The sequence below is a fragment of the Cebidichthys violaceus genome, unplaced genomic scaffold (genome assembly GCF_023349555.1).
Source record: "Cebidichthys violaceus isolate CVI_PGR_0920_01 unplaced genomic scaffold, fCebVio1.0.p SCAF_8, whole genome shotgun sequence".
In the NCBI taxonomy this organism is placed as follows: domain Eukaryota; kingdom Metazoa; phylum Chordata; class Actinopteri; order Perciformes; family Stichaeidae; genus Cebidichthys; species Cebidichthys violaceus.
The window spans coordinates 10,866,024-10,892,578 of NW_027176964.1; the positions used below are offsets into that span (position 1 = coordinate 10,866,024).

Genomic DNA, 26,555 nt, shown 5'->3' on the forward strand with positions numbered 1-26,555 from the left:
TGTAATGCTACTTTTATATTAATAAAAGACATTTCCTCCACCGCTGTGTTATTTAAACTGATCATGTGTTTTGTATGTAAAATCCTATAATGCAAAGTAACAAATAACTGTATATGCGGATAAATGTAGTGGAGTAAAAATACAATATTTGCCTTTTAAATGTATGAAAACTGGTAATATTGAACAATCTATCTGTTAAACATGAAGACATTTGCCTCAGTGTACAAATAAAGGGTTTAGGCTATTCAGGCAGAATGCATCTGGCAGTCACAAAATACATCTTGCAAATTGAAATTAGGTCATATGTTGTTTGTTTTATGACTGCCAATTCTGTGAATGGAGATATTCATTCACCTGAATTTGCTCTGAGAGAGAGAGAGAGAGAGAGAGAGAGAGAGAGGGAGAGAGAGGGGAGAGAGAGAGAGAGAGAGAGAGAGAGAGAGAGAGAGAGAGAGAGAGAGAGAGAGAGAGCAGCTCTTTACTCCTGCAAGTTTGCTACTGGCAGAGAGAATATGGTGATTCATCTATTTTAAGGTTGACAGAGTAGCCTACATTGTCATACCGAGGCTATAACAAAGAAGTCAGTCTTTAGGAGGCACCAGAGGAACAAGTCACCCGGATTTACGCTCATATCATCATCATCATCATCATCATCATCATCATCATCCGATGAGGGATATGAAGAAGACAGATAATAAAATGGAAGTGTATTTTAAGGCGCTGCCGGGACGACAGGAGACCTTCATGCTCCTCATCTTTTATCTCCATCTGTGGTACAGGCCTATAGTGAGTGTTAATTCTTTTATCATTTATACATTTTTCCTATCTGGGACACAATCTCATTCAAGAAGTAATGAAAAGTGCAGCAGAAGTTGTCACTTTCTTCTGCATTTTAACCTACTAATTAGGAAAGCTACTTAATTAGAGCCTAATGACATTTATTGCAACACTATTCCTTTATTATCCTCGGTCCTTTTCCGGCTCTTTGGAGCACACTGACACTAAATGTCCTCATTAAGCCTCTGGCGCTAATTAGTGGTTATCGAGGCTCGCGACCTGCATCCATCATCACCTGTCTGGTATCAATCAGCGACAAAAAAAAATCAACAGGGAAAACACGGATAAGGCATCAAAGAGATGGCGTGCAGAAGCTGTCTTTTGTAAGCTTTAAACAACAAACTGCATGTTGATAACAAATTGCTTTGATTATTATCAATTATGTCATGTTTTGGGGGCAAATTTACAACTTTAAGAGCTTTAATTAGCAGGGAAATTAATAAAATGTTTATATTTATTTTTGACTTTGACAAATTTGGGCATCTTCTTAGAGGGTTTATGACAAAAGGTGGAATATAAAACTTGTTTATCGAAACCTGCGTCAGTAACAAAAAATACGTTTTAAAGAGATATGTCTGTTGATAATGTTTGTTTAATCGCTGAACCCACTCACTCGCAGCTAGCAAAGAGCATCGACTTGAGGTGCACGTGTTTGCTTTAAGCCACTCTAGATAACTTAAGTTGTGTCGTATTTTCAGGCTGAAGCAATTCATCCGGACTGCGCCATTATCTCTCAGCACCTGAGGGCTCGGGAGGTTTGCCGCCAGACGAGGAGGAGCGAAGCGCAAAACCAGACCGACCACAGCGGTGAGTTAATGTGTGATGCTGCCGCCGCCGCCGCCGCTGCTGCTGCTTTGTGTGTGTTTTTTGTGAGATAACTGGGAAGACCTTGGTGCACTGCATGCGGGAGCTTTTCACATTATAAACATACAGGAAGGGGATTTATGTGGGTTAAACTTTCTGTAGGATGTTTTATTGTCTGCCAGTTTGTTGCTGTTGAATTAGCATTGAGAGAAACGTTTACAGCTGAATTAATGTGATGCAGTAACAATGTAGTGAGTCTTTAACAAAAAGCCCATGTTGTCTTTGACTTTCTATAGATAGCACTTATATTACAACGTTGTTTATGTGTCTTTGTCTGCAATTTACCTGGATTTTTGTTAAAAGGCAGTAGGGCTGCAGCTAATGATGTAATGTCAAGTTTAGAAAAAAAGTGAAAAATGTCCATCAAAATCTCTCAGAGCCCAGTAATGTCTTCAAACTGTTCCAAACCCTCAAATATGAAGATTACCATCATTTATGTCAATCAAAGAAAATAATAATATAATTACATTTGGCCAGCTGAGACCAGTGAATTTTAAACATTTGTGCTTAAAAAATGTCTAAAAAGATCAATTGATGCTGATCAAAACCGATTTAACAACAATTTGCTTCAGGACTTATGGCCACAATCAGTTTATAAATGACAATTACCAAAACAGTCTAACTCTATTGTTTGTCTATTGCCTACATATACTGTAGATGTTGATGTATTTGCATGGCAGGAGCAAAGTTTTACATGCAGCGCTGGTGTATGTGAGGTGGATCGGTGGGCGGTGAAAGGTTAACTGCCTTTAACTGCAATAGAAATAGCAGAAAAGACACAGCAAGACTGCGATTTTTTTATAAAACAGGTACAACACAACACAACACAACACACATTTGTTAATATATGGCCATATATTGTGTGTTTTAAAGGCACGGCGAATGCAGAAACTGACTGTAGTCTGAGATGTGCATGGACACGTGTTATTAAACCATGTACTCTTCATCCTACTGATCTAATAACCACACTGACACCTGTTGTTCCTCCTGGTGAGGCCTCACCCGTTTGTCCTCCCAATCTGACTCGTTGACTTCATTGTATACTAATGAACCTGGAGTCTCCCAGAGGGCTGCACTGCGTGTGTCCGTGTTAAACTGTGTCACTGAAAGCCACGCTCTTCTCCACTTCGTCAGAAACGGCCCCAGACCATCAACACCCTGGCAACTCCCCTCTGCGAGAGTAATGAACTTTAACATTTCCGTGCTACTTTGATCTTAATTACTACTGATGACTGTGAACCCTTTGGTGCAAAGTTGTCCTCGGCTGCTCATTATGCAGATAAATGTCTGCTGATGAATTTCACTGTCGAAGTGTGTGTGTGTGTGTGTGTGTGTGTTTGTGCGTCCATCAGTGTGATGCCGGCCACGCAGGTGACATGTAGTCATGCAGAGCTGGAGAGTCATGCAGAGTTTAAATTTCACCTTTGTGAAATAATGACAGACATTACTGACTGACTAATGGTAATGGACCCAATTAGACGTCATATGCTGCATGCTGCTGTGAAACGTGTTGCTATTGACCAAAACTCACTTACTGTCATCTTCCTTGGACACATTTGGTTTGATGTAGGTCTCCACCACTTTGGTCCAGACTGACATAACTTGACTGCTGGATAGAGTGTCATGAAATTTGCTGCCAAGTGGATGAATTCTTGTTTACTTTAGTGATACCCTGACGTCCTCTAGCACCACCATGAGGTTCACATTTGGGGTTTTAAGTGAAGTATAACATGATTTGAGCAAATTTGATGTTAATTCATTCAATAGCTGTCTCAGCATTTGACCGGCCGACTTGTCTGATCAACAGACCCACAGGCCCACATTGCTAAAAAGCAGAATCATCACTATCTTCTTCATTTCTGGCAGAGTAGATGGTAAATCAGCATTTTTACTCCCATCCAACACCAAATTACAATAAAACCTTCCTCATAACAATATTGCTCATAACAATATTGCTCATGTCAAGTGACAAATTGGGAGCAAAACACCCAAAACTAACCGGCATAGGCTGCACCCACATGCATTATTTATTTTCTATGTGAACCCACACACTGTCATTGTGTCAGGATAAGCTGTCCTATTTGTCATCCTGGCCACTTCACCTTCTACTACGGATGCTGTCTGTGTGCTCTGTGTGTGATTCAGGCATCAATTGATGGCAAATAATGGTTGCCCTTTGTCCACCTTCTTCCACCACCTTAACATCAGATCTTCTCGATGAAGCTTCAACTTTCTTGAATGAATAAATCTGCTGCTTTGTTGCAGTCTACTGCCAGATATGTTTTGTAAAGCAACAACTGAAATTCAGTACGTAAATCAGGTCTACCTTCACCTCGTAAGTGTCTTTACCTCTGCAGCTGGGTCTGTACTGCTGCTGGGTTTTGTGTGTTCCACACGACATGCCGTAAATGTGCCGTCTCTGCCGTGAAATCTGTAATACTATTTGGAAGCAGTTTCCTCTCTTCAATAGATGTTTGTGTTTTTCTATCAGGATTACACACAAACCTGAAGACAATCTGCCCACCTACGATATGCTTGAGAATCTTCCCTTCTCACCAATTCTAAAATTCAGAGGCAAACATCCAATTCTGGCATTAGGAAACTACAATATTTTGAAAATGAAATCTCTTAATCCTTGATTCCAATTACTTTAGCACAGTTATGTAGTCACTGTATGAAGACGATGTACCACATCTAAACTCCAACAGATTGTGAACTGCGAGCTTGTAACCACATCCTTTATTTACAAGCCTGTACTTCACTGCCAATCTTAATCGTTTTACCCACAATGGATTTCAACAAGATGCACTTGACAGGGGGGCTGTTTGAAAAGCTGCTTTTTATGTGATTAATTATGGCTTAGTGTGGATGAGAAAAAAAAATGCATCTTTATATTTAGCAAGGCTTAGTGTGGTCACACCACCGTTTCAAGTTAGCCCACTCAATATGACAAGCAACCTTTTCCAGCAGATATTTTGCCTTTAATATTTGACCAGATGATAACTCTATACTTAAGACCCAGAATAAACTGGAGCAAGAGACTGCTATAGATTGTATTGACAATGCACAAAAGAAGGCCAAAACAAACAATGTGGGGCTATAATGCACTATCAGGGAGATTAATGTAGAGTTATGTATAGAAACAGAAAATTATCACAAAATATTTAGGAAAATTATGAATTAACCACTGGACACGAATGAATTTAAACCAAATGAAAACTATTCTACAACACTCACACTTACCTGCTCACAGCAAGTTAAGGTGACTCATAATAAAGTACACATGCAAGATGGCTACTCTACCACCCATTCAATGGATTTGTTAAATGCACAATAAAATTGAATAAACAACGGACAAAACCTTATTGGCTCCATAGTATCATTAACAACTAAAAGAAACAGGAGCACAAAGAAACTTCAGAAGAAACATATTACGAAACATATGCAACGTAAAAGTAATTAATTGACTGAAAAACGGTCTCCTTCCCCAGTTGAGACAGGCAGGTGACTGGAATCTGTATTTGTTAAGAACTACATTTATGTTAATATTGCATTAAAGGAACTAGAAACTATTTAAAACATCTCTGTTCTGCTTGTGTATACCTTGTTTCTTGGCTGATGTGCCTAAGCGATCACTCCAAGTGTTAGTCCCTCACCAAACATAAGAAATAACACAATTATTTAACAACTGTTTAATTTAATACTATGAGCTCTAAGAAATATCTCATAGTTTCATTGTTAAAACAAAGGCTGGCCTCTCTCTCAGGTGTGTCTCAGTGCAGGAAGAAGGGCCCAGGTGAGCTTCCCGTCCCTTTTTGTAGAATCTGCCCCTTGCCTGGGTCCTAGTGCTAGACTGCTTGTTACCTAGCAGGTGTATTTCAGTTCAAGTTTCCCAGTAAGTCGGTGAAAATGGTCCAGGGACTGATAGATTATGCATGTGCTTTTTCTGTCATAACCCTTCTGAATGGCTTCTGTAAATATTGTCTTTGAGGTCACAAGCTCCCCAGAGCCTCAGGTGGTCCCCGAATATACAGTTGTAAATATTTTATACTTTCATTTCACGCCGCTCTGGCTCCATCAGACAAATAATACATTTTCTAATATGACATTGCATATATCTGTGATGTTTTCTGAGACAAAGTGGAACAAGAAGAAATAAAAAAAAAAAAAAGTCTCTTGTGCATACTGAAGCTGTTCAGTTGTTAGAAGTTGTGAATGACTTTTCTCATCATATAAACACTAAAACACCTGAATATGTTGACTGAGTTTTGGATGCAGTGGGAATGATTGGGGCTTTAAGTACAGTTAATCAAAATATGATACAGAGTATTTTGAAATATCATTTGAGTTTTTACTGTATACAGGTGCTCAGTTATAAATACAATGCATCTCCATAGATTCTAATGTGATATAAAACTAACAATATCTCTTAAACTGTAAATGTCATCATAATGAGCTTAAGTTCACTTTATCAGCACCATACTGGAGTTACAGCTGCTTTGGTATTAATACAATGAGACTGAATGGGCCTCCATTGATACATATTACTTATGTTAATTAATTAATTGTATAATGAGAATATTGCAGCATGAACCGATGCAACCCTCCTCCAGTCTCCATCATATCCAGTGCCCAGTCCTGCCACTCATCCCGTCACTGGATCTTCAGCAACTCCCTTCACCACCACCACCACCACCAGTGTCTAGACTCCAGGGGGAATATTCTCGATCTAATCACAGCATCACTACACTCTTTTAATATGCTATGTCACGATGGAGTCCAATCACCAAAGACTCTTCACTATTCATTTTACCATGCATGTGTAATTCATTATTGTTTCACTCTAATGAAGTCTCATAATATCAATAAGAAAATCAAATGCACTCATCTAGAGTGCATAGAAACATTTAACATATAGTACAGAGGATGATATGCGTATACAAAAAATCAGCTTTTGCAGGAATAACATACATTTTATAAAAACAAATGCAGATAAATGTATAACCACTACTTCACCCGGTTATATCTTAAATAAGGTGATGGAGGTATTAAAAAAAGCTCAAACTGGTAGAATAGATAGCCGCACACTTAAATCTATGCAGAAAACACTTTCGGTCTAAAGGACCTTCATCAGAGCATACACGGTTCATAAAAACTAATGCAAAAAATTCTTAATTTATTACAGGTAAGCAAAAGGCAAAGCACACAGAATAACGGTATCAAGTAAATTAATAAATAACACAAAATCCTGAAAAGAAAGCAGTGTAAAGTAAAATACAAGGTTGTGGCGTGTTTGGTGGTGTGCTAGAGCCACCTGCTGTGTTAAAGCCCCACATTTTATAGCACCACTCCAGAAGCTTACAATGAATGAAAAGACAGATCTGAGATCTGAAAGTGGATTTTGACACAGTCCCTCTGCCCCTCCTGGGTCCTCGGCTTCAGGAATATCAGTCTGACTCAGCCTGACAACACAGGTCCTCCGTGAATAACTGCATCCTATCGCTTCCCTGAGTGACGTTGGCGATGACATTGTTTTCATGAGACTACCTGATTGGATGCAGGTTGTTTTTGTGAGATAAGGACACACAGCAGATAGAGTGACTAATGGATTAGATATGCTGGCTTTGTACAAATGAAATAAGGTACAGAGAGAAAATGTATATTTCAGCCAGACATATTGCTGCCAGTAGTTCACTACTTCGTCTCAGATTAATGTCAACACCCACAGTGGATTGCTGAAATTACCTGGACTCTTAAAAGTTTTTTAATTTTGATTTGTTTTTGATAACATAATTAAAAAACAAGAGGCTCAAGGTCTTATGATCCAAATCGTGTTGTTACATCTTCTCAGTTTAGCTCTGTGAATGCAATCTCTTTAGTTCATGACCGGCTAGCGTCGCTGCAAATTTTTGTCTTGTTAAAATAAAAATCTTGAAGGTTAAATTACCTTCCAGTAGATGAGTGACGGAATTTCAATTAAATTTACATCAAAAGGGGTTTAATTATTGGAGTACGTGACATTTTTATTAACTGTGCTTTGATTCCATTAAACCTTTCTTTTGCCATTAATCAAAATGTATGGATAAATGCACATGGTGAAATAAATGACAGCACAAAGAGGTGGTTCACCGACGTCTTGCTGTGAGAAGAATAAGAATCAAAGTTTTACATGCAGTAGACTTTAAGTTTCAGTCAGAAATCTGAAACACACTTTAAAACTTATAGTGCTGGAGAAGTTCAATTTAATTTAAAATTTTATAAATTATTTTAATGCCAAAAGCAGTAAATTGTTACTTATTTTGGTTACATTTCAGCCTTGGGGATTAATGAAAAAAAAAAAACTCCTTGTATTGTTGCCTTAGAAAAAAAAAGGATGTCATCACAGCCTTTGACATTTACCCATGCGGATGGAGATGGCTGCAGATATTTGAAGCGCCATGTTTATCACAATGACTAATATGTATCAGTGTTTACTCCTTCTCAATCATTTGTTCACTCCTGTCAAACCTGTCATCTCACCTGATGAGACCATCTCCTCATGTGAATTAGTCCATTATATACCGGTGAGTAATCCCAAGTTTACTGAGAATCTGGGAAATGTAGGATAGTAGATGGAAAAACCGGGGTGCGAGTAACATTGAGCAAATGCTTTTACCGCATGTCCATTACATTACATTACAGTCATTTAGCAGACGCTTTTATTCAAAGCGACTTACAATAAGTGTATTCAACATAGGTATTCAAGAGAACTACTAGTCACCAGAAGTCATAAGTACATCTCTTTCCAAACAAGCATCTAAGAGCATAACTCCATAAAGCCAAAGTACAGTGCAGAAACAAACAAAACAGTAAGTGCAAAAAAAAGTAATAAGAATACAATATGTCCATTTACAGAAACAAAGCAAGGCAAGGACTGTGGATAAAACTTGTCAGCTGTATAGATTTATTAATTCATTAGTAGAAATATCCTCCTTTGGTTGCATGAGAAGAAATATGTGACTTGGTGATCAGATCCCCTGTACTGTAATCACGGTAGTTGGTTTGGGTGGATTAGCGCCAATAAGGGGGTCTGTGATGCTGTGAGAAACTCATCATGCATAGAGCATGTAAGGCAGGAACGATGTAAGAAGCTGGAGAATTTGACTAATGCACAAATAGCACTGAATCTTCTTATGTCCAAGTGATATTTGGTTACTTTTACATGCACGCAATATTGTTTGTAAAAAAAGTAATTGTCGTTTTAAGCGGCTTATGTGAATGCATAAACTGGCTCCTCATTATGAGCAGAAACTATTCTTTTGATCATCCAGGGGTTGTCCTAGTGTGCAAAACACAAAATTTAAAAGAACATTTCAAACAGTGCAGCCATGCCACAGCAACTTTGTGAGGCTGTACTTGCTAAATGGTAACATCAGCATGCTAACATGCAACATGTTGATGTTTAGCAGTAGGCCTATATTGTTTACCATGTTAACCTTCTTAGTTTAGCTTGTTAGCCTGATAGAATTTTTTAAGTAGCACTTCGTCTCACATAGCCAGACCTATTTCCTCAGCACTGTGTCAGGAAAGGTCTGACTCCACACATCATTCTGGTATCAAAGAAATAAACGCTGCTGACTTATACTGCCAGACTACATCCTGTGAGTCAGACTAAATAGCACAAAACACAAAGTACAGCTGAGGCTGATGGGAATCTCCTGAGGGAGATGTGAATGTCTGACTCTGAAACAAATTTCATGGCAATCCATCAAATAGTTCTCAAGAGATTTCACTCAAATCCACAACCACAAAAATGTCAACTGTACCAAAGTCTTTCGGATTCATCCTCTGGGAACCTTGACTGTACAAAATTTCATGGCAATCCATAAAATTGTTGTCGAAATATTTATGTCAGAAACCAAAGTGGTGGAACAAATGACAGACCAACATTGCAATCCACAGACAACACAACATTTCAGAAAACAGAAAAGTGTTTCAGGGCTCACAACAGAATAAACTTCCCAGAGGCTTCACAGCCTGGGCCCTGAAGAACTGAGATAATTATGTAGATTTTTGTGTTGCCATGTTCACTTCTGAAGAAAGGTGAGTGATAATTTTAGTTCAGCAGACAGAACCACTCAATTGAAATTAATGTGATGACATAGGACTGACAGGAAGCATGCACTCTGCAGGAATTAGATATGAAAGAAGGAAAACTAAAAATTATGCAAATGCAAAAAAGGCCGCACATACATATGACAATTATCATTGTTAATTGATATTTTTTTTCACCACCACTGGCTGCTATGAACAAGCAGAGCTGCTGGGAGGAAAACACACAAATAGAAAGTTCCTCGGAATAACAATTGATATATAATCATTCTTTGTATACAGTGAAATTGAGTTTCTTGACAGGTATCTATGCAGCCCGGGCAAGTAATGTTACCCTAAACAAAGCCTGAAGGCATGAGGCTTTGCTGTGTAAATGCAGTTTATCACTATTATTATTATTATTATGAATCATTTTGACTGACTGACCCTGCTCCTCCCTCTGTCTGTGTTCGTAGGATGTAACACAGAGTGGGATGAGATCGGCTGCTGGCTGACAGCTGAAGTCGGGCAGGTAGTCAACAAATCCTGTTCTGAGATCTTCCAGCATTTCTCCAGCAATCAAGGTCGGTTTCTATGTTAATCACAATCTCAACAAACAGAAAAGAATAACTCAATTTCAGTCATGTAATCAGTAGGGTAGTTGAAATAAAAAAGTTAACGTAGAAGTCCCATTGCTCCACAGCTAAGTATAATTATCCGTTCTGTATAATCTGCTGCACAAATGCAGGCTGGAGTCGCACTGATGAAGGAGCACAATGAATTATTCATGTATGTTTGTTGGCAAGAATATACAGTATATGCTCTGGGATGTTTCTGGAAGGAGAAATGACTTGGAATCTTGTCTGCAGGGTTCACATTTCACAGTCAGACTTCCTCTTGGGCTGTTGAAGGATTTGTGTTTCCAGAAAGTTGGTGCCAATGACACCAAGAGAGACATAATCTGAATAATATAGTCATGAGAATAAAAGTGTTGTCGAGTTTAAGAGGTTTTATATTTAGAGTGATTATCCTTTTTGAAATAGTAATAAGTACAATCACTTATTAACTATTTGGATCTGTAAATTAGTGTGTATAGGACAGCTAGTCAATTTGTTTTAAATATGGGAAATTTTGTCTTAAAGACAAAGATGTCGGAAACAACTGACATTAAGATACATCATTAAAGGAGGAAAGGTCGGGAACATTAAGGAATAATGTTATTTCCCTTCTTACCTTGATGGAAATCATGGCTCATGATGATCTGAATTGCAGATCACTCAGACAGACCAGAGTCTTGGCTTTCAGCAGTGTAGTTGCCAGCTTTATTTCCTGTTTGCTGAGGGAATAGAGAAAAAAAAAAACTACTGCCATGCATGTTTGTGTACCTTTGTCCAAACAGTCCAGCTAAAGCCTGCATGTCTGGCACACACATACAATCCTACAACACAGCAGTGCAGGGAGCGATCCAGCTCACAATCTTCTCCCGACACCTGCTGTTTCCAAATGGACGTTTCTGACTGAAAGCACGAATGGAGCAAAATGGTGCAAGAGAGGAAAGTGTAGCAGTCTAAATGTGCACAGGAATTACAACTTGTAACAATGTAGCTTACAATAGATCATTTAGAATATAAGATACTATTTCACAATATGATTTCTTATTCTCAAGAATGTACACTGGAAAATAAATTTAAAGCAGTTTGAAGCAGTAAAATCTTTGTTTTGGTTTGTGTTTAAAATGATGTTTCCCAGTGATTTTGCACAATGTCAGTTGCTTCAGGATTTCAGGACATATACAGTTTTGATTGGTGTTCAAATTACTTGCGGAAATGTATTTTGTTACTTTTGGCCACTGGTCACTTGCATTTGAAACCATTTTCAGCAGAATTTCACAGCACAATTAACTTAAAGTACATTCCAAGAAGTTCAGACAAAATTAAGCCATAGAGAAGATTAAGAAGTTTGAATCCCTTCATGCCCCCTTCTGTCTGCTCCCACATCAGGGTATGTTTACAGGAACTGTACGGTCCATGGCTGGTCAGAAATGTATCCACCCTACGACGAGGCCTGTGCTTTCAGCGATGACAGCGAGCCTGAATCTGAGGTAACACACGATGCTGTAATCATGCCAATCAGTTAATTATTCATTTTGTTTCTGCTTCCTCTTTGCTCTTCCTCCCTCGCGTTTTCCTTTTCAGTTCAGATCTCTTTCTAGGTTGAGTGCAAAGACAACACGCACTTGTGATACTTTTGTTCCAAGAATACATGTAAACAGCTAAGACAACAGTCAAATGTGTTTATTATAATTCTCTAAGACAAACGACAGCAAAGTTAGAGGTTTAAAACTTTGATTTCTCTTTATATCTGCAGTAGAGGAAGCAGTACTCAGATGTTTTATTTAAGTAAAAGCAGCAATACAACAGTGTAGAAATACTGTGTTACAAGTAAACGTACAAAAGTATGAGCATCCGATTATACTTAAAGTATCAAAAATAATAATATTAACATTATGCAGAATTACCCATTTCAGAATAATGTTTACAAAATTATTGGTTTATATTTACTGTCATTTTAATGCTGCAGCTGTTAAACGTGGGGCTAATTTGTATCTAGTTTATTCACTGTTATCTTGTAAATCCCCCCTTTATTTTCCTTTATGATAATATATGTTATTTTATTTGTTGATTATATTTTGTATTATAAAACTGCAAAGTAACAAAATGTATCAAATAAATGTACTGTACCACTGCACTTCTGTCAGATCCACTGTTTCAGACATTTTGTGTGACATTTCACTGAAGTTATTTCCCATTCGTACATTTGACAGCATCACAATTTTGTCTCTCTGCAGACGAGTTACCTCTACACGTTCAGACAGGTTTACACTGTGGGCTATGCAACCTCGCTCATCTCCCTCATCACAGCCATAGTGGTGTTCACTGCCTTCAGGTAAGACCAGAGCAGCACACAATGTCCCTGAACACATGCAATAAAAGGGACAACAGCTAGGATGCTCACTCACCAGCCATTTATGTAGTTCAGATTCTTAACTGGAGTGTTAAGAAGGGCGGAAGAATCAAATAGCTATTTTACTGACGAGTATATAGCTGTAACATGCTCCAACAGACACAAATATCCAGATATTCACATGATCGACTGTCAGATCAATAAAGGCCCCAGTAAAGCCTTTGTTAGAGGATTGGGAATCCATTAGTAGGACTGTTGGTGTACATGTGTATTTGTGCCTCTTTCAGGAAGTTCCGCTGCACTAGAAACTACATCCACATCAACCTGTTCTCCTCCTTCGTCCTGAGAGCCAGCGCTGTTTTCATTAAGGACACCGTGCTGTTTGCTGACGAGACTCTGGACCACTGCTCTGTGTCCACAGTGAGCGTGCTTATTAGCCTATAATTATCCCATCATGAAGCAGATTCCCACATCTGCTGTCTATTTGAATTAACAATGAAAAGAGAACTGACAGAGGGGAAGACGTGATGAATGGTAGCTGTCGTTTTGCGGCACAATTCCTTCATTAGTCGGCAAGATTAGTGAATTTTATTAGCAAAACAGTTTATATAGCAGGTATGTTTAATTTGTTTGATGCCCTGGATGAAATATTAACAAAGTGAAATGAGGAAATTGTACACAACTAAAATTGTTGTATTATTATTATTATTATTATTATTATTATTATTATTATTATTATTATTACTACAGCATGTAGTGGTTTATTGTTGTGGTAGAAGAAGGGCCAACCATGAAGCCTGTAGCCTAGTTGTGGTGAAAGGCCCTCATTTTCAACTTTTACATGACCCTGTCTACTGTACCTTATCCTGAGTGGCTGTTAACGGACCTGTTGGCAATGACATAAAAACACAAGTATTTGGAATCCATAATGTAAACAAATAATTTTGCATTGTAGTGAAAATTGATGTTCACACAGAAAAACCTATTATATAATCAAACTATAACCAACAGAACAATTCCATCAGGACATTATGTTATTAATGCCTTTGCTGCTGTACACACAGCATTTAAACTACTTGAATATTTTATATTTTACTGCCTCATGCTAGATAATGACCCATCCGGTTGTAGTAACTTTGTTTCACCATGTCCTCTCTAGACAGCCTGCAAGTCAGCCGTTGCTTTCTTCCAGTTCAGCATCCTGGCCAATTACTTCTGGTTGCTGGTGGAGGGAATGTATCTGCAGACCCTGCTGGCCCTGACCTTCGTCTCTCAGAGGAAGTACTTCTGGTGGTACATCCTAATTGGATGGGGTGAGTAGAGATGACCGACGACGAGATCGTCTGAGGACGTTCAAGCCCATAACAGACGAACAAGTGATGATTGAATGCACACACATAATCTTCACATAACTTGATGAAGTCGTCCCACAATTCATTTTCAATCGCTCAATTTAAGGGGAAGTTGTTAAACACCCAGTAGCAAGATATTTTTTGGAGGCCAAGCACTCAGTGAGGGATTTCTTTTGTACTGCTATTGATAATCTTATGAAGATGCGTAGGGGAAAACCTTCTTAAAGTGTGTTTGGACAGAAGACATATTTTTTCCTTCCGTCATCACCATCACGGTGATGCAGCGACTTTTGACTTTATGATGGTATTTTGATATTGAATGTGTCCTCTCTTTGGGTGACTGACAAAGATAATGTTGTCTTGCAGAATAAATATGGCAGTGTTTTGAAATACACTGGCTTTCGAGGTGTTCCATGGTCAGATCAGTACTCTAGTTTTGCTAGAGTACTTTGTCATAAAAGAAACATGAACAGCTCCAGGAAAGAGAAAGAGAGATAAACAGAAAGAGACTGTAGCCTTCACTTCCTTTAATAAAATCACAAAGATAATAAATCAAACTCAACCACTTGATGAGAAATGTGAGCCTGTTTTTATAATTTGTCTTGCTTTTGTGGCTTCCTGACACTAATATATAGGCTGCGTTATACACACAATGATGAAAGCTTTTTTTTTCCAAACACATTGGTGGAATAAAGAAGATTGTTCCAGATAGTCAGCTGGCATAGGAGAGATGTTTTTATGCCTCCCATGCCAGTTGCAGATGTGGCCAGAGGCTTTATGGTTCTGTGTTGTCTGTGCGTCTCTTGCACTGATTAGATGTTGATGGTCATATGTCACTGTCAACAGCCTTGTTGAACTATTAAATAACAAAAACACACTACAGTCTTTGTGAAACTTATAGACACTTGAGTCTGTGTAAGAGAGGTAGTGATTCAGCTGGTTATTCCTGAGCCTGTTTTTGTGGTGTTGTTGTATTGCATTGAATGATACTAGAAGGTTGTTGGTCTGTCTTGTGATTTCACTATTCAGTCACATTTGAGTGGTTGGAAATCTATTTCCAGACAATATTTATTTACACAATAGCTGTTCCTGAGCAGCGATTGCGGCTGCTCTTGTTTCCTCAACGCTCCCTTTGTTTCCCCTCCTTTATCTTTTCCTTCACTGAGCTGGATATTTTGAGTGCTTTCCCTTTGTGTTATCCTGTTTTCCTCAGTCAACTGATTTCTATGGTCTCACCATCCCTATCTGTTAGCTGTATATTTTCCCTGTTCAAGCCTGTACTCTCAGGTGCTTCTAGTGATATTCCACAGACTGTATCACTTCAGTCCTGTTACCAAAATGTAACAGTACAATACTACAGCCTGACCAGTTGTGTTTAGTGCAACAGTGAAGGTGAGAAACAGCAGCAAACCTGTTTGATGTTGTGAGGACAGAAGCTGAATCTCTTAGTGAGGAGCAAGAGTGCCCGACATTTTTAGCCAACAGAAGCAACAATTGGCAAAACAAAATTTTTAAAGGTCATGCTGGGCTTTTTGTACTAAAGTCTGCTTATTGTAAGAGGAAGTGGTTATAGTTATAATAATGCATGGCATATGAACCTACAAAACACATTAAACCTGATTCAAACATAAAACTATGCACTCGTTGCTAAGGAAAATCTGGACCTAAATATCTCTGTCCTGAGTGTCTGTGTTTTTACAACCTGACAAGCAAACCGGGGCGTGTTTTCGATTTGGCGCTCACTCAGTGGCTCTAATGTGTCTTATCAGCATCTTTCCGGTTTGCACTCTCTTCTGCTTTTATCCTGTGTGTTTTTTCTTCTGGCATGGAGATGTAATTGGGAGACAGATACATTTAATACATAATGTGTTATATGCCTAACAACATTTTCATTAAAAATGCAGTACAAATGAGGGTTGGGGATTGAGCATTTGATTAATTTTACTTGACACATATCCAGCGTATCAATAATTAATTTCTGCTCTTATGTTGCAGGGCTCCCATCAACAGTTCTTATACTTTGGGTGTTGACCAGATTCTTCTATGATGACAAAGGGTACGATTTATCACACAATATGCACCAAAGCAACCTATATATTCTCATAATTTCACTGCTATGGTAACATTGTACCACGTCAGTAGCTTCAATGTACTTATGATTTTGATTGAAATTGGCTTTAATTGCAGTTGCTGGGACGACACAGACAATGTTGCTATTTGGTGGATTATTAAAGGACCAATAACAACCTCGCTGCTGGTGAGTAGTAAATTGAAATTCAGAGGATTTTTTGTAAAGACAAAGAGCCCTTAATTTCACACCATCTTTTTAATGTTTCTCACTGATCTGTGGCTACATACTTGATATCATACTAAAAAAAGAGCCTATTTTGATGCAAGTCTAATCATACATTTTTCCTTATGTCACTCTAACATAGCTTACATAATTGGACAAGCAGAAGTTAGGGTACGTTAAACTTTTAGAATCCAATAAAGAGCAGGACGGTAGCATCCAAGACCAGCTTCCACTCAGTGAAGAAATACTGAACCATGCAGGTGATGTGCTACAGTTTCTAATGAATTGGAAACGCTACAAAATGCAATATTGATTAGCTAGCAAGCTAATGAAATGCTCCTTGGCCAATTTTTATCCCTTGGATGACAAAGTCATGATTCATTCTCCTCTGCCTGTGACTGACTTGTATTTTTCGTCTTTGTTGGTCGGGTTGACTACCTTTATGTATGAGGAGTGAGATTGGTTTTAGGTTATATGAATATCAGGCTAAGCCAAACAGAGGCAGAGCAGGGTGGATCATGCATTCACTATCCTAGGAAAAAGAAATATTGTGTTACGGCCGGTTATCCTGGACCCAGAAGCAGACATGGAGACAGCAATATAGATGAAGAAAAAGAGTTTTAATGAGAACTCGTAGGACAGGTGGGGATTGCTGGTAGGGAGATGAGGCGGTGTGAGTGGTGGCTGGGCTGCGACGTAGTCACCGGAATCTTGAGGCACAAGGAAAACACAAGTTAGTCATAAACTTCCGTATAAATAAGGGTAAATAATCTCTAGTTGAGAAAAAGACTCAGAGGGGCCAAGATTCAAGCTACCACTGAGCTGACGAAACAATCTGGCGATGAGATGGAAGGAAGCCGGGGTATTTGAGCTGCATGTGCTTGATGGTCTGATTGGAGGCAGGTGCGGAGATGAGCCCAGGTGCCGGAAGCCACGCCCATGCCACACACAGTCACAGCTGGTAGTAAACCAGTTAGCCAGGCATGCTAAAGGTAGTTTATGCTAGACCAGACTTAATTCATTTCTTGCTTTTTTTGTTTTGAAAAGGCTGAATGAAAAGACTAGCTAGCCTCCAAACACTGATTTCTCTTCCTACATCCACACACTGCGTAAACACTATACACAATTACTGTTGCGAAGCTATAATTGAACAATATCTGTTTGGATGTACGAACGATCAATTGCTAATATCTCAGCAATTTTATATGCAATTTAAAAAAGGTTTGTTTTTTCTCTCAGTCTGTGCATGTTTGGATTCTGTAATTGTGCATGTATCACTTCCAGATCAACATTGTCATCTTCATCAACGTGATCCGTATCCTGGTTCAAAAGCTTAAATCTTCAACCATGGCCGGGAACAATGACACCGGACACTTTATGTGAGTCACGACTTACTGACACAACTGCACCATAAGCTTAACGTGTACCCCTCCAGTAAAGGCTGCCTTTGATAATGACATTGGCTCTGCTGGGAGGTAACTTCTTGGACCACTGATTGTGAGAGAAGAGAGAAGCAGCTGATGCCAAGCAGTTAACGCAGGGCAACGTCAGAGCTGTCTGAACTTAACTTAACACCTGACCTGTTAAGAAATAAATAATCAATAAGAGAATGATAGATAACAATCTCTATATTTAAATTATTACATGGGGAGTTTACAGTAGTAGTGATTTGTATTGCATGATGCTACTTAGTAATGTATCACACATGACAGTAGGTTATCTTGTTTTTCATATATTTTTTATGTGATAAATATTAATTATGGCAGTAGCAGATTCAAAAGTCAGTAATGCTCCTTTAAAAGAACAAACATTTTTAATAATCTGTTGAATTTATGTTTTTTTAAGTGTGAAAAAAACAAAAAGTGAAAATTGACATATAGTTCAATTGTATAGTTAAAATATGTTCTGGTAAAACAAAGATTAAAAAAAAATAAGATTAAAGCAGCACATTCATTACTGCAGTGCAATCTTTTATTTTGGGTCTTTTCTTGGACGTCTGCCTGTGAGCCAGTACCTCGAACAAATAGGTGTAAAGATTGAAACCAAGTTCACACACACAAAATATTCAGAAATTCTGTTTGTGTTTAGGAATTAATTTGAACCTCTGAGGACACCACCTGACTACGGATGCAGATATTGTAGCATTGTACAACAATGGAGACCTACAACAATAGAAACTCTTCAACATCAAATCTACTGTGTCTATTAATGGTCCACCACTTTGGTCCTGACTGAAATATCTCAACTGTTAGATTGTCATAACATTTTGTACAGACATTTATAGTCATCATAGGATGATTCCAAATTAATTTAGTAAGCCACTGAATTTTCCTCTAGTGCTACCATGAAGTTGATATTTGTGAATTTAAATGTCTTGACAATGATTAGGCTTTTTTTGATGGAAGACATTTTAACAAGTCACAAGCTGTATTTCCATTCATGTAGTTCATGCACATTTTAGAGTATCTCATTAGAAAGTGATAACACTTCCTGAATTGAGCAAAAAGGTTTTTCTGCTCACCTGAGGTTGTTTTTGCCTTTGATCAAAAAAAGATGATGGGCTAATTACGGTATATGGTCTTTGCCAAATAAATTTGGAGGTAGTGAACATTTAACTTACATGACTGATCAGCTGCTGGCCTGTACTCGAATAGTCCCATAAAGCAAAATATTGTCTGCGGACAACATGAAACATGGCCACTACTAGTTTACATGAAAGAACAATTAAAATTTGCCAAATTGGAACTAATTCCTGAAGAATTTTTTTTATACTTTAGATTAGATGCCAAGGCGACTCATTTTGTTTCAGGTTCGCAACCCTTACTTCTTCTACTCTGTTTAATGGTGGATTACAGCCATGTAGCGCCAACTTCTGACAAAACTATGCTGTAACCAAGTTTATTCACTCCAAATTAGTTGATGGAAATGTGCCTAATTCACATTTCTTTGGCGAAATTTCAAAAGTTCGCCTAAAATTCACTTAACAATTAAATGGAAAACAGGGCTTCAGTTGGAAAAGCACAGGTGTAAATATCACAATCAATTTAAAAACATAAATCAAAATTGATACGAAACGATGGCGGAATTCCATTTGGCTGTTTCAGTTTCTGGGTCATGTTTTTTTAACAGCTGGCTCACTGTCACGGCTTACAACGCTATCCCTGATGACAAAATGTGTGCAGGTAATATGTCTATGCGGTGGATATTCATAACATTTGGTAGACAACCACAGTTTCAGTTTGTTGCAAATCTGTTGAAGTACAAGCCTGTGAAAATACGTAATTAGAAAGACTACACTCCCAAAAGTCGCGTTAGTGACGCATCTCTCACTGAAGCTATACGATGCCTGTGAGTTTCATAACGGGATGCAACCTACACTCACAAGAACACCGGAGCTTCCTCGTTGTTTTGCTTCCAGCCTTGATAAAGAGTCGCTGGATAAAACACATTGGGTAAAACATCAGGTACATAGCTAGTGTTGGTGACATACATTGTGCAAGACGAGAGATTTAGTTCACCGAGCAGTTTTACACAAAATAAACAAACCTACGGCAAACTGCGACTTTGTTGACTTGCAAGATTATCTTTTAAATTGAAAAAGCAATATGTGTCATGTCAAACAGGAGCATAAGATTATTTGTCTCTCGCCGTGAATATTTTTTCTGAAACAGGGTCCCATGGGGGACACCGGAAGGGGAGGGATTTCACTTCTCTATTTGCTTGCAGACCGTCCTTTTCTTTATACAATACTTTGAGACAAATTTTAGTTGTGTTAGTGCTTCTTGAACTATGGAACAATTGTTCAGTGTTGAGGTAAAACTGCTTAGTAAGAAACTGATATGTCAGAAACGGTTGACAGTTTCTATGAAGCGTGTACTATGAAGAGGGAAAGAAGAGGGGATTGATGAAATCCCTTAATAAAGTACTGAAGTCTTCCTCATAGTTGAAGAGTAAAAATGCTTCACCTGTGAATCTACTCTTGGAGCCCAGAAATCATTCTTTACCTGAGTGAATCCTTCCTTCCTTTTGACATTTGGTCGGTTCAGATTCCAGCTCAGCTGAATTAGCAATGAACGCAGCACATAAAAATAGCCCCGGATGCCAGAAATAGATGTCTCCTCTATCGCCGTGCGACAGGATTGTTCCACCAGTTCAATCAATGTTTCACGCTTTCAAAAGCTTCATCTCTGTCTTACAAACTTCAATCTGATTCAGACACATGAACACAAAGGCATAAGTCTCCGGTGTGACAAAAGACATACACAATCCTATTATAGGCCTGAAAAAAAAAAAAACTTTAATCTTCCAGCAGCCAAAAAGTTACATCTGATAAGAGTGACTATTTTTGTTATTAAGAATATCCAGACGACTATTGTCACGCCCTTGTTCAAGCTTTGAATTGGATGTGCACAATGTGTAGACACCTCTATTGGGGTTAGATTGACAAATAATTGATCTGCGATAGATTATGTTTTTGAATCGGCTGAGAGTTTAGATCACTAGACAATGTTAATTCACCATATTGGTAACATGAAAGAATAAACTTAATAAAATTTAAGAGAATAAGACGGGGGTACTTATTAGTTGTCATTTTTTGAGAGGTGGAGTTTTTATTTCAACCCACATGACTTGTAGCAAATTGGTGCAATAATGTAATGTCACCACAATTAAATAACATTCGCACATTATCATTAATCTGATTTTAACTCAACTTTGATGCACAATGCATCAGGGTTTTGTATTGTGACATTTAAATCTATTCCACTGATGACGTGTTGTTTTAAAGGTCAGTTTGATTTTATATCTGCCACATCTGCTCTACCTTTGATGCAACTTGGTGGAATAATGCATTCTGGCATTTAAAACTAACACTGATAATGGTGATTATTTATGTGAAAAGCTATTATTACTACATGTTCAGATTTTTGTTGTTGAGATGATGCATCTTAATTTAAAGCTCCTGGAAACTTTCTAATCTTCATGATTTGTCTTTGACATGAAACATTTATAAGTAACCATCAAAGTCAAAGTGTAAAACTCTAGCTAATTTGCTTCTTTGGGACATCATATTTGATTAACATTGGCCAGGCCACATAAGCAAACAAATCTACAACTGTCGTTACATTTTGATTCAAAGTTGCTAAATCCTGATTGGTGCAGGAGAGTATTTGACGTCCCCCATTTCAAAAATGAGCCCCACCAACCCAAAACGTAAAGATAAATAAACTAAAAAAGAGCAAAGATACTGAAAAGAGCAAAAATAAACAAAAAAAATACAGAAATCTCTTATGTGAAACAGCCAGAAGATTATGTTTCATGAAAGTCTTATCTCCGATTGAGAAAATGTGTTTCCATGGTGGATTAGCCTGAGGTTGTGCCTTAAAATTACCTGGACTGCTGTCAAGGCTTTCTTCTTTCTTTCATTCCTTTGTTATTTGTTTCCTTCAGGAGGCTGGCTAAATCCACCCTGTTCCTCATCCCTTTGTTTGGGATGCACTACACAGTATTCGCCTTCCTGCCCGAGAACACTGGAGTGGCAGCCAGACTCTACATCGAGCTGGGCCTGGGATCCTTTCAGGTATAAAGCAATAGATAGGGATCAGAATAGAAAGTCCAGACTAAAAAACTATAGAAAGACAAATCACAAAACAAGTTACCCAAGGTGCATTGCTCACAGAAGGATGCTCCCAAGATACAAATTTTTCACTGCAGACAGTTTGACTTATAGGATAGCGCAGGTGTTACTAATAACACTAACAATGGTTCTGCTTTTTTCTAGTCATGAAATAAGCATGAGTCATTTCCTAATGTGACATGTCAAAATGTATTCCATAAAAAGGCCTATTGAAATTCAAATAATTTTGTAAAAATAGTCTGAACACCTTACCTTTAATTTGGGGCGGGGGGTTATGTCTTAACTAGGAAGATGACTACAGGTCTGATTTACAGCAGCCATTTTGGCATGTCATTGCAGGGTAAACACAGGTGTAATTAATAACGCTAATTATGGCCCTGTGCCAGGTGGGCCAGGGTCCTGGTATTGCGCATGCTGATTTGAATAGCTGTGACACTAAATAAAATGGGACAATGATTAACTTCAATCAATTACACCTGTGTTTACCCTGCTGTGACATGTCAAAATGGCTGCTGTGAAAAGGGCCAATAGAGAGAGAGAGTGATGGAGAATGATCAAACTTTAACTGGGGATGTTGGTCTACACCGTTAAACTAAAGTCTACTTTAAAAATAATTTGGAGCAACTTTTCAAGCTGGCAATATTGAAGTATTTATGAATTTGTTTAACAAATTTGTCTAAGAAAAAAGGCCATCTGTTTGTCACTGCATATTGACTAGTGAAAATATGAATGCTTTCAAATGTCTTCTTATTTGTCGCTTGAGGTGTGTAAAATTGGGGAACATCTTAGGATCTGAACGATTGAGTTCAAGCTTATAATCAGACCAAAAATGAGTTTTTCCATAATCGCAATGTCTGAGAAATTTACATCCAAGAGATACCGCGAACCGTTTATCTTTAAGGCTGACTAGACATACATCATATGTGTACGTGTCACGTCTCTTGTGTTGCAGGGTTTTGTGGTGGCACTGCTTTACTGTTTCATGAATGGAGAGGTAAGTGACTATAGGGGACAGTTAAATGATACAAATATTCAAGTATGTATCATACACAGACAGACAGAGAGAAAACAAACTACATAAAGCTGAAACGTCTTTGCTGTACATTTCCACTAGTTTGTATTGCTATATTATCTGCCACAGTGTATTTTCTGGTACTGTCACTTGGGGAACATTGTTCACATAGTGGCTTTAACAGAATCAGTTCCTGTCTCTGGTACTAGGCTGCATACATGTGTTTGTCTGCAGGTCCAAACAGAGCTGCGGAGATGGCTGTGGAAGTGTCACAATCAAAATCATCTCACGCCGGCCAAGCGAAGCATCACTCAGATAACAGTTCAAGCCCGCGGGGGGCTCAGGCAACCTCCTTCTAGTGGAAACGTCTCTTCGGTTTGATTTTTAAGATCCCAGCCATGATAGACGAGTTGTCGTGAGAATGTCAAACAAACTACTCAAGGCAGTCCTCAACTTGCTAATGACAATAACTCAACAACCCCTCTGTGGGAGGAGCGTAATGAACACTGGTGAGTGATTGAGGAAATGTTGCATTATTAAATGCATCATATCAGTGTCAGCAGCAGCTGCAGCCATGACATCACACATTTCTGAGTATAATCACAGTTTCTTCTAAAATGGTTTCAACCAAAAGTTACAAAAAAGTAAAGGAACACTGGTGCTTTCATTTGTAATGACGTCGTGGTGACACGTTGTCCAGTCCACAGTAGAGACAGAGCTGGCCCGAGAACTTGCTGTAAGATGATTTAACATGGTTTTGTTTACAGCAGTCCTGTCTCCTAAAAGTTACGTTCCAATACAATGAAACAGCATTACGAAGTACGTTTCGAGTTGGGCGTGGATTACGTTTGCTTTTGACATATCACAAATCACTTTCAAACAAGCCCATGGTGAACCATGTATTTTTGTTCACAAATACTAACGCTTTGTCAGGGGCCCTAAGCTTCAAACTATGAAGCTTAGGGCCCCTCTTGTTACCCCTTGTTACCGTCACTGACGCTGTGTCAGTTTACACTCATTACATGCAGTAAGTCTGTGTAGTAAGTGAGTCTTTTTAAAACAAACTTCTGGCTTCACAGGAAATTAGGTTTAGGCAACAGAACCCTTTACTTAGGTTTAGGAAGAGTGTGATTGACGTTGACTTGCATGACAGACGAGGCATGTGACAAAATGTTAATGTTTAATTTTATTTTCTCAAGGGACATGAAAAGAAGTCTCCTGTTCAAAAGTCCTGTGTTTGTTTGACCCTTCCACCCATTTATCCTGCCCTGTGTGGACTATCTCGCTTTATACTACGTCAGTTGTTCTGAGCGTCTATTAATGACGCGGCTGGGTTTAGGTTGGTGCAGCGGTATGAGACGCTGAGGGCATTTACCAACTGTCTGTATTTGACGAGTTTACAGTGAGATTGATTTTTTTTCTACTAAACTTATTTTTTTTTTCAATTTACAACGCTAACCACGTGGTTTCGAACTGTTTCAAACTGTGACCGTAATCTCTCAAAATGTAATTGAGAGTGCAGTTCGTATGGGAATGTAATTTTGTAGGAGACAGGGTTGGTTTACAAAAATCAACAAATGTTGAGGAATTATAAGGACACCGCTGTGGAAACAATGGATGTTTGAACTTGGCTAAATTATAGGATTGAGCTTGACTCGTTTAATTGTTTTGTGCTGCACGTAATAGAGGCAGTTACTCTATTTCGGTGCAGGTTGAACATATGTGCAGGACTGATATGGACTGAGTGTTAACTGATGCTAATTGATTTTTGTGCAGAAATTCACCTGGTGGTTTAGAGAGAAGTTTTAAGATCTTGGACCTGAGTAAAGTGTAAAGTGTATTCAAAGGTGTGTGTGTGTGTGTGTGTGTGTGTGTGTGTGTGTGTGTGTGTGTGTGTGTGTGTGTGTGTGTGTGTGTGTGTGTGTGTGTGTGTGTGTGTGTGTGTGTGTGTGTGTGTGTGTGTGAAGCTGACATATATTGGGTATGTCATGTCTTACAAGACTTCTTATTTTGAGGAGTTGTCTGCTTTGATGAACCATCTGAAACCATTTGAAACACAGTATTTGTGAATATTCATAAGCTTGATTTTTTTTTTTTTCTTCATCGCATCGTCATTTTTTATGCCGTTGCCAGATGTGATAATCCTAATTCTTGCACTACAGGAGATACCAAATTTATACAAAACATTGTGCCAAGCATTTACATGGTAATGTGGCTTTAAAAAGGTACTGTAACAAGATGAAGCATTTTAACTGACATAGTGAGCGTGTCTTAAGATACATATCTGTGTTGGAACTTTCCAGTTCTGTTGAGTTTATGGTGAAGGACTGTAAAATGTTCAAACCAACCATTTACAGTAGATTGTCAAGAACTGGGAAATGTGATGCGGCCTTGAAAATGTCTGTTAAACCTGCACTCATTAATGAAAAAAAAAAATACCTCTGTGTTGGGTTTTGGGTTCAATATTGGTTGAATCGATGCATCTCTAGTTCACAAACCATGAATAATGCACTGGACTGTTCCATTAAGCACTTTGATGGTCATTGTCAGTACACAATATGATTTAATGTTGCACTTCATTTTACACTGAATATACAGTACTACTTGTTCTTGTGGATTTAATGAGGGTCAGCCTTTCTAGGGCACAGTAATAAATTAAACACGTGGTTTGAGAAGTAGCCTATTAACTGCATTACAATTATTATTAGAGTAACAGTATATTAATTATTGATGAATTTCATCTACACATTGTAGACTTGGATTTTGAGGTATTAAATGCTTGGGGAAAGATGTTCATAAATGTTGATGTGACCCTTGATTTGGATAACATTGGGAAAGAGAATCAGCAAGTTGCTCTGTCGTACGGTTCATAATCCTTACATTAAAAATAATTGTTTTTACAGATCTAATTCACCCATAAATGTTTGTACAAGATAATTTCCTCTTATTATAACAAAGTAATGGTGAACCCATAAACTGCCAAATCTGTACACTGTCCATTCTAACGGATGGGACAGCTGAGTGAAACAAAGAACAATCTCGAAATGCAACAATGTACCACAGATAGATTTATTTTGCAGTCAAATTTACACAACCTGGGACATAAATGTTTGACACCAGAACACATGTAACACATGACACACTGTCACAGGTAGAACATCATATGGATGAGGCTTTATAGATATTCTTTTGACATTTAAGTTACATATATCCTCATTAATAATGCTTGTCATTACGTACACATGTGTACAGAATACACTTGCTCCAACTTCCACGCACACTCACACACACACGCACACGCACACACACACACGCACACACACACACACACACACACACACACACACACACACACACACACACACACACACACACACACACTCTGAAAACAGTTACTTAAACATACAAAAACACGGTCACAAACATTACAGGTTTTCGTCAAGAGGTCCACCTGTGTGCTGAAAATATACATATACAGTGCATTGTATATGATCAAGAAAAGACATCATTTGTACACCATGGCAAATT

At 38.3% G+C, this 26,555-nt stretch overlaps 1 protein-coding gene across 1 annotated transcript; it reads left to right on the plus strand.

Moving 5' to 3' along the window:
- Positions 1–549: 549 nt before the first annotated feature.
- Positions 550–25,648, plus strand: LOC137866252 (vasoactive intestinal polypeptide receptor 1-like). The gene is made up of 13 exons (XM_068702036.1): positions 550–786; positions 1,536–1,644; positions 10,248–10,355; positions 11,772–11,872; positions 12,620–12,717; positions 13,023–13,155; positions 13,895–14,048; positions 16,083–16,143; positions 16,275–16,344; positions 17,665–17,759; positions 21,829–21,958; positions 22,968–23,009; positions 23,262–25,648. Exons 1-13 carry the CDS (start codon positions 670–672, stop codon positions 23,406–23,408), a joined length of 1,365 nt encoding a protein of 454 aa, XP_068558137.1. The 5' UTR covers positions 550–669; the 3' UTR covers positions 23,409–25,648.
- The last annotated feature ends 907 nt before the right edge of the window (positions 25,649–26,555 follow it).